The 14890-nt window shown below is 45.4% G+C and overlaps 2 protein-coding genes across 7 annotated transcripts in view; both read right to left on the bottom strand.

Annotated features, from left to right (window-relative positions):
* The window catches only part of VWC2L (von Willebrand factor C domain containing 2 like), a 127915-nt gene extending 114782 nt beyond the window's left edge, over positions 1 to 13133 (bottom strand). For both annotated transcript variants that reach the window (XM_043505703.1, XM_038422551.2), the window contains exons 1-2: positions 12226 to 13133; positions 9276 to 9742 (exon numbers count right to left, since the gene is read on the bottom strand). In XM_043505703.1, coding sequence (XP_043361638.1) covers positions 9276 to 9686 — 411 coding nt within the window. In that variant the 5' untranslated portion in view covers positions 9687 to 9742; positions 12226 to 13133. The remainder of the gene's footprint in view (positions 1 to 9275; positions 9743 to 12225) is intronic.
* A 214-nt stretch (positions 13134 to 13347) lies between these two features.
* SPAG16 (sperm associated antigen 16) overlaps positions 13348 to 14890 on the bottom strand; it is a 723462-nt gene continuing 721919 nt past the window's right edge. For 3 of the 5 annotated variants that reach the window (XM_043505701.1, XM_043505700.1, XM_043505699.1), the window contains one exon: positions 13348 to 13705. In XM_043505701.1, the coding sequence (XP_043361636.1) occupies positions 13530 to 13705 (176 nt within the window). In that variant the 3' untranslated portion in view covers positions 13348 to 13529. The remainder of the gene's footprint in view (positions 13706 to 14890) is intronic. The other 2 variants (XM_038422547.2, XM_038422546.2) reach the window with 1 other exon arrangement.

Raw genomic sequence — 14890 nt, 5'->3', positions numbered from 1 at the left:
TACCCCATCTGATCCTGCCCTTCATCAGGAATGATAATACAGCCTATGGCTAGGTTAGCTTTTCCATGTAGCCTTTCCTCTGGAACGCCTGGGAACAGCTGCATGCTAGGTGTTCTTCCCTGGATATATCCCTAGCAGTGTGGTTCCTGTGGAGATGAGGGTGTTGCTAGGGCCAGAGCCAGTGCAGGTGTAATGCCGACAGACCCCAGTCATCAGCGGGCGGGATCGAACCGGGGACTTCTAGAGATTAGTGCATGAGCCTCTACCGCATGAGCTAAAAGCCAACTGGTTGTTAGTTAAGGCTGTAGAGCAGACTCATTTTATCTGTCTAAATCAGAGGTGGGCAAACTATGGCCTACGGGACCATCCTGCTCAGCCCCTGAGCTCCCGGCTGGGGAGGGTAGCTCCCGGCCCCTCCCCTGCTGTCCCCCCTCCCCCACAGTGCTCCGGCCTGCTGCTCCTGTCGGGCAGCATGGTAGCCTGGCTGGCTCCGGCATGGCAAGGGGGCAGGGAGCAGGGGTGGGGGGGTGGGATAAGGGCAGGGGTCCCCAGGGCAGTCAGGGGTCAGGGAGCAGGGGGCGATTGGATGGGGCAGAGGTTCAGGGGGGGCTGTTAGGGGACAGGGAGCAGGGGGAGTTGGATAGGGGGTAGGGTCCCTGGGGGCAGTTAGGGGTGGGGTGTGGATAGGGGTCATGTCAGTCAGGGGATAGGGAGCGGAGGAGGGGGTTGGATGGGGGTGGGGTCCCAGGGGGGTGGTTAGGGGTGGGGGTCCTGGGAGGGGGGTTGTCAGGGGTCAAGGATTGGGGGGGTTGGATGGGTTGGGGGTTCTGAGGGGGGTGGGAAGCGGGAGGGGTTGGCTAGGGGGTGGGGGCCAGGCTGTTTGGGGAGGCATAGCCTTCCCTACCCAGCCCTCCATACAGTTGCGCAATCCCGATGTGGCCCTTGGGCCAAAAAGTTTGCCCACCCCTGGTCTAAGTGGTCTCAATGCCCCTAGATGGGACAGAACACCACACCCAGAAGGTGTGTGGGTTACATAGTGGCACAAGTCTTCTCTGAGCAGATACCTTGTCTTCCAGCAGTCCCCCAGGGCTCCCCCAGGTTTGGAAGCAGACCCAGTGGCTTATTTAATGGAGCGGAGTCTCGAGTTGGGCACCCACTAGTCGAGGCATACAAAATGAATGAACACTTCTGAAAATGCAGCTTTTAGTGATACTAGTGATGGCCACATGTTCATTCCTGGGTCTTATTTAGTGGGGAAAAACCCAAACACCTGGGCATAAGGTTACAGACCAAATCCTCCTCTGTTCTGCCACAAGGAGGAAGGATGGGCTTTTGGTTAAGGCACTGGACTGGGACTCAGGGGATATGGGTTTGATTCCTAGTGCTGCCACAGACTGTCTCTGTGACCTTAGGCAAGTCAGCTGGGGAAATTTACATAGACCAGGTAGGCTCAACTCCCATTTAAAACCCATGGGACTTGGCCACCTAAGTCCCATCTACACCTTTAAAAACTTCCCTCCATGGGTATCTGCACCTCAGCTCCCCATTTGTCAATAGGGATGATAATGTTTCCTTTTTCAGTCATATCTATTTATATGGTGAACTCTTTGGGGCAGGAGCTGTCTTTTACTATGTGTATACACGGTGCCTGGCACAACAGGGGCCTGAACTCAGCCGGGGCCTCTAGATGCTACTGTAATACAAATAAATAACAACAACATGAAGTGACTGGAATTATTCCAGATTTACACCCATCTAACTGAGAACAGCATACACCCCATTTACTATTAGATTTGGTAACAGAAACATCAAATTATATTACAATACTGTACTAGTGTATAATGTAATATACATTATATTTATACACCGTCAGTGCCTAAAAACATAGCACACTTTTAAAGTAGGTATTATTATAGTTCAGAATATGACATGCCATTTTACTTTATTATGTATTTTTTGTATAAACTATGACAGAAATACAGTAAGTCAGTAATTTCAGATGCCTTTGCATAGACACTGTCACTGTAATTTTGCCAGGAGGGAGACAATAAATCATACCTTTCCATTTGTCTGACATTCTGTTTCCTCTATCTGATTTCAGTGGCTGTGTACTATCTTGCAAGCTAGCATTGTTCATGGCTCCTTTTATTAAAGGATAGGCACATTATTGAAATGTCTTTTGTACTATGATTTTCTAGCAGCACGTGAAATTGCTGAACATATAAGAAAAAGGTCTCATTTGTTCAAGTTGTAATGCAAAATCACTGCTGAATGCATCTAAGAAGGAAAAAAATTATTAAGATTGAGGCCCTTTGCTGACCTTGTTAGTAATCAGTTTCTTGTAATTTACAAACAGGTATCTGAAAATTACTAGTGACTTGAATCACTGGTCAGCACACTGCCAAAAGGTTTTAATAATGTTTGCTCTTGCTATTATTAGCCTCCTTTGATTTGAGTGCTTTCCAAGGTTCAACATGAAACTGACACTTCATGCTATGAAAGGAGGAGGCAAACTCTGTATGGAAAATTCGTTACCAGACTAATGAAGCTTCTTGGATTTAAGATGTCATATTTCTGTTCTCTTGTGCCACTTTAAAATATAGAATGCTCGTCAAAGCGGCAACTGGACTATTAGATTTACTTGGGAAAGGCTGAGTTTGAGGAGGAATGATCATTGCTTTTCAAATTAAACATGCCGCAAATATTTTCCTCTCTCATCCACACTGCACATTTCTATCACATAGCCTGCACGTGAAATGAGTGTAGAAATCCCTTTGAAATCAATGGGAAATTTGTGCAGTGACGGATCTTGGAATGTGCAATAGAAATCCCCACGGCAGTTAACAGATCTGAGAAGTCTGACCTAAGAATTTTAAATACAATGCAGATATTGATTAAACAAACTATAGTACTAGTGACAGGCAGTTTGTATATCAGTTTTGGGATTCATCTTGGTATAACAATATCATACAATTGGTAACAGTCTGCTAAGGTTCCAAAATGTGCATTTAATTAACATTTAATAAGGCTGTACTTATTGTATTTGCTAATGGTTAGAGAAGGGATCTTGGTGTCATTACATTTGAATTCTGTTTCTGGCAGACACTGTAGGAAAAAAATCACTTAACTCTCTGTGCCTCATCTTACCCCAAGATAGAATGAACATAATTAATTATTATTACTATTACCATCATCATCAGAGTGCATAGTACATAATTATAGACCAGGACCCTATGGTGTTAGGCACTGTACAAACACAGAACAAAAAGACATTAATACTTGTCAAGTCCCCAGGGGTGTTATGAGGATACCTGAATAATGTATGCTGTGCACTGACACACTTTGATAAAAGGTACTACCTATCTTCCAAAATATTATGAGTACATTTGCATTAACAAAACATTTTTAAAAAGAATTAACAATGGAACAGATGTTACTATTCCCAAGTAAATGTTCCCCAAATAAATTAATAATTAATGTTTTACAAAGCCATACTTAATAGAGTTATTACTACTTAGTATTTGGATTACCACCCAAAAGGTCCCAATCAGGATTGTGACTCCACTGGACAAGGGACTGCACCAGAAGACAGGAGCTCTGACCTGCTGTGTTAAACCCAAGCCAACAGAACACAGCAGTATATCCATGCATAGAGGATGGGTGGTCAACTAGAGGATCAGGGCCAAATTTCAGACATGACACAAGTGAATTTAAGAAGAGATAGGGGAAGTTGAGGTGGGAGGATGAGGTTGACAGTAAAACACCATGTGTGAAATCCTGGTTCCATTAACATTAGTGGGAATTTGGCCATTAATTTCAGTGATGCCAGGATTTCACATCCTGTGTTAATTCAGTCATGTGCATATCCTGATGGTATGGAAGATCTCACAGTGGTAATGGATTATTTTCACTCTCTTTTTTTCACCCTTGGTCATGCTTAGTCTAGATAATACTTAGTCCTGCTTTGAGTGCAAGGGATTGGACTAGATGACCTCTCGAGGTCCCTTCCAGTGCTACAATCCTATGATTCTCGGCTCAGTACAAATTATGAATGTTTACTGGCTACTTAGGGATTCTTTTGGGGGATGGGTTTGAGACAATGAGACTAAAGGAAGTGGTGAGGGATATGAGAGTGGGTGAAGTTACATGGGAGTGGCAGAGAACATAGGAGAGGAACAAGGAGATAAGAAATGCTGAGCTGGGGACAGGTATCAGAAGAAGATGGATAGATAAGGATCAGGAGGATGAGCGGAGATAGTATGGCAAGGCAGGGAAAGGGTAGCAGTAAGAACATGTTAAACAAAGCAGGTAGATGTAAGAGTCAGTCAATAGCTGGTAGAGCCTGAGATCCTGTGGTTGATGGAGACTGGCTGAGTTGGAACATGAGACTGGGGTAGCTCACCCTGCAGCACACAAGGAGTGTCTGTACTGAGGAGTGGGGAGAGCTGCCCCAAACCCCTGGAGTTCTAGTCCATATGAGTCTGGAGAAGCAAGCCACTATGCTGGGTAGGCAGGCTTGCCAACCCTCTGAGGAGCTCCTAGGTTCAGAGCATTGTTGGTGAGCTGGTGCCATAGGAAACATGAATACAAGGTGGGAAGGCCCTGCCATTGGAGTCTGTGTGAGTAATATCTGTGTGGGAAGGAGGGGGATCACATAGTAGGACAGTAGGTCTCTGGGCCCCAGTGTCCCTGGAGCAGATCCTCCATTGATATGGAAGTGGAAGGAAAGAAGCAAGACCTACTCACTTCTCTTCCTCGTGGTTGCCTCGCCTTAGTACTAACTGATTATTGCACCATATTAGCTGATGGTATAGAGTGGATGGATCATTTATCCCCCAGCATTGAATGATCCTTAACAGTATTTTTACGTGTTGATATATACACGTAGAGAGGAGCACTCTGATGATCAGTCTGTGTCTTCCTATCCTGAGTGGTGAAAGAATCATGGGATGCACAGAAGCTGTTATGGACACACAATGGATTCGTCAAAGTAAAAACTTAATAATTTCAAGAATGCTCCTACCTATGGTTATAAATGTATCATAGTCATGCTATAAAAAAGTATTTTAAATGGGGGGGAGTTATGACTCCTTTTATTCTGTAAATTATGTATTAGAATTAAAAAATCACCAAGCACACAGAAAAGCTGCAGTCTAATTTTCTCATGACTCCTTCATATTTGCCTAATTAACACCAAGAGTCATCTGACACATTGTCTCATTAAATCTACAAAAGTGCGTATGTGGAAATGCTAATTTAAAGCACTAAGTGCATTTATGACAACCTGAGGCTATTTCCTTGTTGTAGTTGGGTTTCCCCCTGCACCCCATCCAGTGAGAAATGGGAGAGCTCTTGATCTGTTAAAAGAGTTTTCTAGGTTGGCACTGAATGGCACAGATCTTGGATATTTGTAATTGAAACTGAAGCCACGGCTGATGTGTGGGGAAGAAAGAAGGTTATCTGACCACATGGGTGTGGGGGAACATGATCACACAATAGGGTGAACCCTATATTATCTCATCACATGAAGAATGTCTCTACCCTTTGCTACTGCCACCTTCTGACTGCATGGATGGAGGGAGAGAAAGGAAAGACCAACCTCAGCTGGTCATTCTAACGTTTGACCTTGGGAGCAGGGTAAAGAGTGGAAGAAGGCTCTAGAGGCAGCAGCTGTCAGGAAGTGGCTAAGGAGATGAGAAGAGAATGAAAAATGAGGGAATGAGAAAGGTAGAAGGGATAGAGCTCTGCCCTCTTCTCTGAATCCCACTGGAAGTGGTGGGGAACTCTGCCTTTTGGGACTAATGCAGAAGTCCAAGGAAGGCCATGTTGGGAACTCAGACTGGGAGAGGAGGGTTTGTTCCTGCAGTAGTGAGGTAAGCTGAGTTAAGACTTTCTCCTCCCAAAAGCCATGACCTGGTCCTGCTTCCCTTTTCCCCTGCACAAGTATACAAACTACTTTTGAAGCTAGATTTGCATCTGAATTTCAGCTTAGCCTTTCTTTTAGGCATGCAAATATCAATATTTGGACAGCTAGTGACTAGCTGGTACAAATGAGGTGGCTGGCTGTCCACATGTTCATATTTGTGCATAGTTTATTATGGGTGCATAAAAATTATAGGCACTAATTGTGCCCACAACACAGAAGTCAGATTTTAGAAAATGTGAGTCTTAGTAACAAAGCAATTCGCACCAGGTACCTCTCTTTTACCTTCAAAACTAGTCAAATGCCTTTGTACTCACTAAGAGCAACAGGTTGTGAAAAAATTGGATTTCCCATATCTATGGAATTGTACTGCACTGTAAACAGAGTTTAACTCCATAGAAATACTTTGAGGAATAACAGGACTTTGCTATTTCAGTATAGTTGGAGTTTCACCATAAGCAAGCTTCTTGTAAGGGCCACTCTATCTCCACAGTATATCCCCTCTCACTTTCTCAGGAGCAGAAATGAGTGAATAATTGATTTTTCAGTTCGGTGTCTGACATTGTGAAGTTTCAGTGCCCCTGAAAGTGCATCTTTTTGTGAATTTGCTATTTGCAGGAAAAAAATCACTCCGCTCTACACAGGAACCCAGCTACGAGCAAGAGGAGGCTTGATTGTGATCTAAATTGAATCAGGAGTGTCTCCACTGAAGTCCTGCATTGAGGGTTGTTTGATGCGGGGCATTCCACAATCGGATAGGCATTTCCTTAGTTGTTGGGTGGTTATTATGATCTTGGAACTCCTCTGTCTACTGATCAGTCTCCAGCTAAAAATTTAGCATGAAGTTCAGGTGGGGGTTAAGTTTCAGCACAATAAACAGAGAATCAAATATATCTTATTCATTTTAACTGAAGTTTTGCGGCTCGATCTCAGTGCATAACATTGAAAACGTACACCTAGTGTTATCAGTGGTAAAGTACTCATTCATTAAAAGAAAAGGAGTACTTGTGGCACCTTAGAGACTAACAAATTTATTAGTCTCCAAGGTGCCACAAGTACTCCTTTTCTTTTTGCGAATACAGACTAACACGGCTGCTACTCTGAAACCTACTCATTGATTGTTTCTCTGAGTATAAAGGTAAAATGTGACCATTAGTTCTGTGACAACTTTTTTTTTCTTGCACAGGATTTGTGACATAAAGATCCACTTGGCATCCCTTATGCTCTAGCATCTCTCCTAAAAAGGTTTTACATTATTTTAGCATGTGTACTCAACCCTGACCCAGGAATTATACTAGGCCACTTATTTTTGAAGGCGTCACTCAAAGATGGTAACATCTCATTTTCAAGGGTCAGAGAATGATGCCTGTGATAGTAAGTTGGACTAATTTTTCTTAGGCTATCAACATTCCAATATGTTTTTACAGGTCACACCATCAACAGTCTCATGTCGTATTCTTCTGCAAAGCAAAGGACACACTGTTCATGAGTCTTTCAAGGATACTTGTTGTGATAGGGTCAGGCCAGACGGCTACAGGAGAGTGATAGAAGGCAGATATATTAGCCCCAGGTTAAGTAGGTCCCTTTTCCCTGAGTAAGGTAACAGGGAAGATTCCAGAACAATCGGGAACTTTCTGGAAACAATTAAGGCAGACAGGCTGATTAGAACACCTGCAGCCAATCAAGAAGCTGCCAGAATCAATTAAGGCAGGCTAATCAGGGTACCTGGGTTTAAAAAGGAGCTCACTTCAGTTTGTGGTGCGTGTGTGAGGAGCTGGGACCAAGAGGTGCTAGGAGCTGAGAGTGAGAATGCGGACTGTTGGAGCACTGAGGAGTACAAGCATTATCAGATACCAGGAGGAAGATCCTATGGGGAGGATAAAGAAGGTGTTGGGAGGAGGCCATGGGGAAGTAGCCCAGGGAGTAGTAGCTGTTGCACAGCTGTTCCGGGAGGCTCTCTAGACAGCTGCATTCCACAGGGCCCTGGGGTGGAACCCGGAGTAGAGGGTGGGCCCAGATTCCCCCCAAACCTCCCAACTCCTGATCAGACACAGGAGGAGTTGACCTGGACTGTAGATTCATAAAAACGGCCAAACTGAGGGTTGCCGTGAATCTCCGAGGTGAGCAAATCTGCCAATAAGTGCAAGACCCACCAAGGTAGAGGAGGAGCTTTGTCACAGTGTCTAATGCACTATGGCACCTTATGAAGCTATTAGGCTACTTCCAGGGGCTGGACTTCACTACAGGGAGATCAACGATGCTGCAATCAATGCAGCAGGGATCAATTTAACAGGTCTAATGAAGACCCATTAAATGAACGGCAGGGCACTCCCTGGTTGCCCAGCTCTCCGAGACGAGTAAGAGAAGTCGACCGGAGAACGTAGCCGGAGTAGTGTAACTTAGTTTGACTTACCCAATAGTGAAGACAAGCCCAATTCTGACTAATGCTATTTATGGGTAGATGGGAAATCCCCCATGAAAGTAAAACTAAACAAAATACTATTTACTACAGGAAACAACAGCAAGAGAAGATGCTATCTGGAAATAAAGAAGTTCTATCTTGTGTTACTGAAATGCTGGAAAATACAAAGAGTGAGGTGAAAGTATTTTCATTGCCAGAGAAGAAAAGAAACTGGCAAGTATATAGAGGTATAAGGCTTATACCCATGAAGAGTCAAAGGTTGCGCTTCAAAGCAAGTCTTCATTATTGAGCTATGAATCTGGAGGCCACATGTTCTAGGACTATAAATTCATGTGTTGGGTATAGATGCTACTGCAACAGAAATATGGAATTTTCCTTAGCTTAATGAAAAACCTGTAATCTAATTTATTAAAATCACAAATATATGTTGTGTTAATGGTAAAGATTTTTTGAAAGTATGTTTTGGTCTTACATTTAAGGGTTCTTTCAAAAGTACCACTGAATACTTTCAACCCAATTCTCCCAATAGGAACTTGACAGTTATGATCAATTATTGACCATATACTTCCCATTATTATAAGTCCCCATTATAAGTCACCTGCATGGAAATTTAGCTACTAGTGAACTTGATAATCACTATTTAACCAGACATAGCAAGTCCAAATGCTAACGACAGTTACATACTTTGATGTTCTTGTGAATATTAATTCTCTGAGCACTAAACCGGCATTTTTTGTTGTACAAATTTGGGGTGGGATTTTTGAAAAGAGCTCAGCATTGGATTAACTCTGCTCCCATTGGAATCAATGGGAGTTTTACCATTAACTTCAGTGGGAGCAGAGATAGGCCAATACCGAGTGCCTTTGAAAGTCCGACCACTAAAGTTCATATAACATGCTAGTATTGAATAAATACTAAGATGGCTCATACCTTAAATTCCTCCAAGATTTTGTAATTTTTCCCATGATATTCACAAAAGTTTTTCACTTCTTTGCACTCTGGGCAGCATCCATTGTGTTCCACTTTAGTACACTTTGGGTGGATTTTAGGGCATTCTGGTTGATCACAAATAGGTCCATCCTCAGTACAGACACAAGGACAGTTGGAATGCCCTGGGAAAAAACGTTCTCCCAGTTTGTATACAAAGCCACTGTCATCCACACAGCCTTTCCCTCGATAGTCATCAAAGATCAGATTGTCATTACTTGAGGTCTGGTCGCCTTCATCAGCAGGGTAGTCTTCATGATTGATGGCAGCTGGGGTGACCAACCCAAGTATTAGCAACAGAAGTATGCAGGCTTCATGAATAGGACAAGCCATCCCCCTCCTCAACTTCTGCATATGGTCCCAGTCTCAGATAGAAACAGCTGCTTCCATAGGGACACCAGAGGGGTGGTCTGAAAACAAATATTTAAAATGAGAATAACTTGAAATATTAACAAAACCAGATGTATGAAGACCGTGCTTTCAACCTGTATCTGGATATACAGTGCTTTCAAAACATACAGATGTTAAACATTGTTTCATTTGAAACAAGTCTCTTATCCTCAATTATTCTGAAGGAGAACAAAGCATACTAAATATGTACATTAAAGCTATTAATTGCATATATATATATAGAGAGAGAGAGATACACACGTACATGTCCATGCATACACGGGCCCATATGATATCTCCACTCAAATGCTGATTTACACTGGTGACTAATGTTTGCTTTTACCTAGTTGTACAATTGGGTCATCTGACACACCGGGAAGTGGAATGATTGCCTACAATCGCACAGTGAGTGGGTAATTCACTGAGACTGAACGCAGGATCAGAACTGTTCCTTTCCTTTTGCTGTAACCACTACCTCTTCTCTGCTACAATACAGAGCTCAGTTTCTTAAATCAAGAGAATAAAGAATCAGGAGAAGCCTTAGCAGAAAAAAAGAAAAAAGGTAAAACAATAATAGTATGAGTTCTGGTCAGATTTGAGCTTCAATTATGAAAGACACTCCTGTATTGTATTTAGACTTAGAGAGATGGAATGCAACAGTGTTTTAAATGTGGCATTTTTTCAGAGGAAGGTAAAGAGATTGGGCTGAGAACATCTGTCAAGTCTGGAGGTTTTTTTGCTATAGTCCAATGTCCTTATTCAGTATTTCTAGACACTGACTTTTTTCTGGGAAGCAGTATTCAGATTTGTATTAATTTCCAGCTAGGAGTTTATATAACAGTATTTAAAAATGTCTGGCAAGCGCACAGAATTATCGTAATATATTTATCTCATTAGGTTAGTGACAGCCTCCATTCTAAAACTTAATATGCCATCACAGCTACATACAACACCCATACCATTTGACAATGGAGAGTAAGACTTAAATGGCCAAGGTGATGACTGACTGATCTGAAAAGGGAGGAAAGCCTGGCCCTGGCCCAGGAAGAATTAGGCACAAAAGAAAGACTCAGCACATATTTTCCTGTTACATTATTGTCCGTGTTGAGTGTCACATCACTGTCACCAATGCAGGCAGTCTCAACTCTTTTGTAAATGCCATTCACATGCCCATGTAACGGCAGCAGGAAAATAATCTCTCACCTGTTTTCAGATAACTGGGCAGGGAATGGCTGTCCTATAGTCAAAAGTATTTGTAGGAAACTTTTTATGAACTGAAAAAAGATTAGCTTTATGTTTATTAATAGTGAGGCTTGCAATTTCTGCTAATAGCATACACACAAATACATGAATATAGGTATGTGTATTTACACACACACACACACATCTATAGAAATGCACACATATTTATATGGATATCTATTTCCTCTTCCCTCAAAAGAAACATTTCCTGTATACTCCAATTTTTGGTGAGTATTCATGTTAAATGGCTATATTTCAAAAATCTGTCAAAAAGAATGAATCCGGAGAAAGCTAGAACCTCACAAGAGAAGCTAAAGGATCCGGCTTAAGAAAGGCAATTTTTCTAAAGCTACTACAGAGGGAGACACCGGATATTACACAAGCTTTGTCAAAATCAAAAGATATGCTCTTAAGTGAAGTTCTAGATCTGTTTTTATCACAAGGGTAAGGTCCTGTAGTACCTTCAGCAAGAACTGTTATAAGATGCTGTTGGGGGGTGTGTGGGGGGGGAGTGTGAGGCACACAGATAAGTCTGCATCATAGACCTGGAGAGTCAAGAGTTTTGCCCACCTAGAAGCCACAGGTAGGCATCAATTTTCTAAGCTCAGGGAAATGGAGATTTAAGGGGGGGGGGAAGCAACACAGCCATCAGGAAAGTAATTGATATTTGAGGTAATGTGAAAGGATCCGACCAACCCAATAAACCTGTCCCCGTTTGATGGTCAGGCACTAAAGGATTACATATAAATCAATGAGTACTTGTGGCACCTTAGAGACTAACACATTTATTAGAGCATAAGCTTTCGGGAGCTACAGCTCACTTCATCGGATGCATTTGGTGGAAAAAACAGAGGGGAGATTGATACACACACACAGAGAACATGAAACATTTTTCCACCAAATGCATCCGATGAAGTGAGCTGTAGCTCCCGAAAGCTGATGCTCTAATAAATGTGTTCGTCTCTAAGGTGCCCCAAGTCCTCCTTTTCTTTTTGCGAATACGGACTAACACGGCGGCTCCTCTGAAACATATAAATCAACGCCGGTTTGGTGGAGCCTGTGCTCATCTTTAGACCCAGGCTAACGCACGGGGGGGGGGGGGACCCGACCGCAGCTCCCTTCTAGGGAAGGGCTTTCACCAAGTGAACTAACCCGGCTCAGCTGCGAATTACTTTCCCCGTTCAACTTTTTCATCCTTTCTCGTGACCGGCTAACCCGGGGAGCAAACGCAGACCTGCCGCAGAGGCTGGGGTCTACTCACCTAGCAGGCTCGGGGGGCACAGCTGCCGGGCGGGGCGCGGGGGGGTCCACAGGACCAAGAGGTCAGCAGTCTCCTAGTCAAAGCCGCTCCTCTGGATTACATTTTCAGCGCCGGGTCCCCGGCAATCCCTTTCCCTCCCGCTCCCATCTCGCCGCCGCGGCGGGCAGCCCCCAGGGCAGGGGAGTGAAGCTTTGGCCCCGGTGCTCAGCCCTCAAAGCAAGCGGCAGCGCCGGGGGCGAGGCTCCGTCGCAGCCGGCCGGTCTCCGGCATCGCGTCCCGCTCGCCCCGTGCCGCCGCGGCTCTCCGGCGGGCGTCGTTCCGCGGCGGGGCTGGCTTAGGCGCAGGAGCCCGGGCGCGGCAGGCGCCGCCGGTGGGGGGAGCTCCGAGCCGGCCCCGGCTGGCAGGCAGCCGGCCCCATCCCCCGACGCCGCTTCCACCGGCTCTCCGGGCGGCGGCCCCCGCTGGGCCAACGGGAGCAACTTTCCCCCGGGCGGGCTTCAGCCCCGCAGCCGCGGGGCCGGGCGCCCGCTGCCCGCCGCCGCCGCCGGGCTCCGGTCAGCACCGCGGCCAGCGCTCCGCATCCTGAGCCGGGCGCGGAAACTAAGAGCCCGTCCCGGGACGGCCCATTTCCGCGGGGGCCGGAGCCCAGAGCACACGCCCGCGGCAGGAGATCGGCCTGGCCGGGGGGCAGCTCCCCGCCCCGGTCCCGATCTGCCCAATCCGGAGCCGGGGGGCGCTCCCCCGGGCACCCCGCAGGGCTAAGATTTCAGCTCCCTGCCGCTACCGGAGGAGGAGGCAGAGATGAGCGGCCAGGCGCCCCTCGCCAACTCCCCTCGCCCTGCCGGCGATCAACCCGGTCGCTGCAGGAAAGGGGGGGGGAGCCCCACGTTGCTGCATTATTCAAACTTCAGAGCGGATCGCAGGCTAGAATGGGGGGGGGGGCGGTGGGGGAGGTAGGCAGCGGGGGGGGGGGTGTAGCCGAGCTCTTGTGGCTCTCGCTGCGTTACAGTCAAACCCGGCCTCCTTGCAATTCGTCTGGGCGGGCATTAGGCGTCATGGTAAAGCTACTTCTCCAGCAGCACCCAGGGGAGAGGTTGCTCCCTGTGATCAGAAAGACACACTTCGGCACAGAGAGACATTCGGGATTTTATTTGGATCAAAGGCAGAGTTAGATTCATTTCACGCAATTACAGCTCAGCCAACAACGAGGGCGAAGGCATTCAGCTAGTGGATCGCTGCTGGCACGGTGTCCAAGCATCTTCCCCCCCCCCCCCCCACCTGAGATGACATCCGAGGGGGCTCACTCAGCTCCAGAGTCGAACGGTTCCATCCGAGCCCCCCGAAAGCAGGTGCTCTGCCTTGTGATCAAAGACAACACTCTGCACCTCTTCCTCGTGGCCCACCAAGCTGGAAAGCTGCCCCGACTTGAGCTCCAGAGTCTTCACCGTGCCGTCGTTGCTGGCCAGGGCCACGACGTGACCTGGAATTCAGAGCAAAGCCATCAGCCTTCCAGAAGGCGACCTGGGGGAGCAAAGGCTCCAGCTGTGAAGTCTGATGCTGTGGACTCCCGCTTGAAATGCACCCACATCTAGCAGGCCACCCTGTCCGGCTCATCTCACTCCTTTAGAGGAAAGGCACATCCTTCAATAATAACAGAGGAGATTTCAGAGTGATTAAGTGAAGCTGAGGACCTGGACTTACTGCTCATTGGGAAGGCAGCTATTCTATTTTAATTTTGGTTCAATGATTTAGGGCCAGCTTCTGATACTCTCGCTGAGAAGCACTTTAGTGCACAGGTAGCTTCACTCAAATCAGTCAGCACTCCTGGATTAAGGTGCCATATCGCCCAAATGAACCAGAATCCAGCAGACATTAATGTTGATATTCCCAGCATAATAAATAAAGGTGCCTAGATGCGTTTAGGCATCTAAATTCCATTGGACTTTAGCAGGAGTTGAGCACATAAGTCCCTTAGGTTCCAGTGAAAACTCCCAGCCTAATTAAGCAGTTAATATAGAAGTGGATACAGCAGTTAAATGAGGGGCAGGTGGAAGAAGGGGGGGCTTAAAGGGTCCAAACTTCCTTGTACTTATTTTTAAAACAAGCAGCCTCTATATTTTATCAGTCTAAACAAGCCCAGTATGTATTTATAAGTTTATTATTTTGCAGTTGAAATGAAAAGCATGGCTAACAGCTGGTAAGTGATACATTTGAATCACCCCTTGTTTTGTCAGCCATCAGATGAGAGAAACTCTCTGCTTCGAAATTAACTGCAATAATCAGGATCTTCACATATGTCAGTACACACACAACATTAACAATACCCAACAACAACAAAATCAATACATTCATTTCAAGGCAGATATGGTCTGCTCAACAAAGCCATCATTGTATTTCAAGTCATGATTTGGGTCAAACACCTTTAGCTATTAGTGGCAGGTTCAATATACCCTCTGAATGATTATGGCCCTTTTTTATGTATCGCAACTTTTTTTCCCCCTGAAAGCAAAGACATATCACCCTTAGAAACTGAATTAATGGTGACCTTGACAAAGTCAATGCGGTATTGAAGCAAAAGTTTTTGAGGAAGAATAGGGAAAACAGATCCAAATGTTGCCACACTTACTCCATGAATAGCTGATCAGGACTTAGGAGCAAACACAAA

This window comes from Dermochelys coriacea, chromosome 11, assembly GCF_009764565.3.
Source record: "Dermochelys coriacea isolate rDerCor1 chromosome 11, rDerCor1.pri.v4, whole genome shotgun sequence".
Taxonomy (NCBI): domain Eukaryota; kingdom Metazoa; phylum Chordata; order Testudines; family Dermochelyidae; genus Dermochelys; species Dermochelys coriacea.
This window is presented reverse-complemented; position numbering and strand designations above follow the sequence as displayed.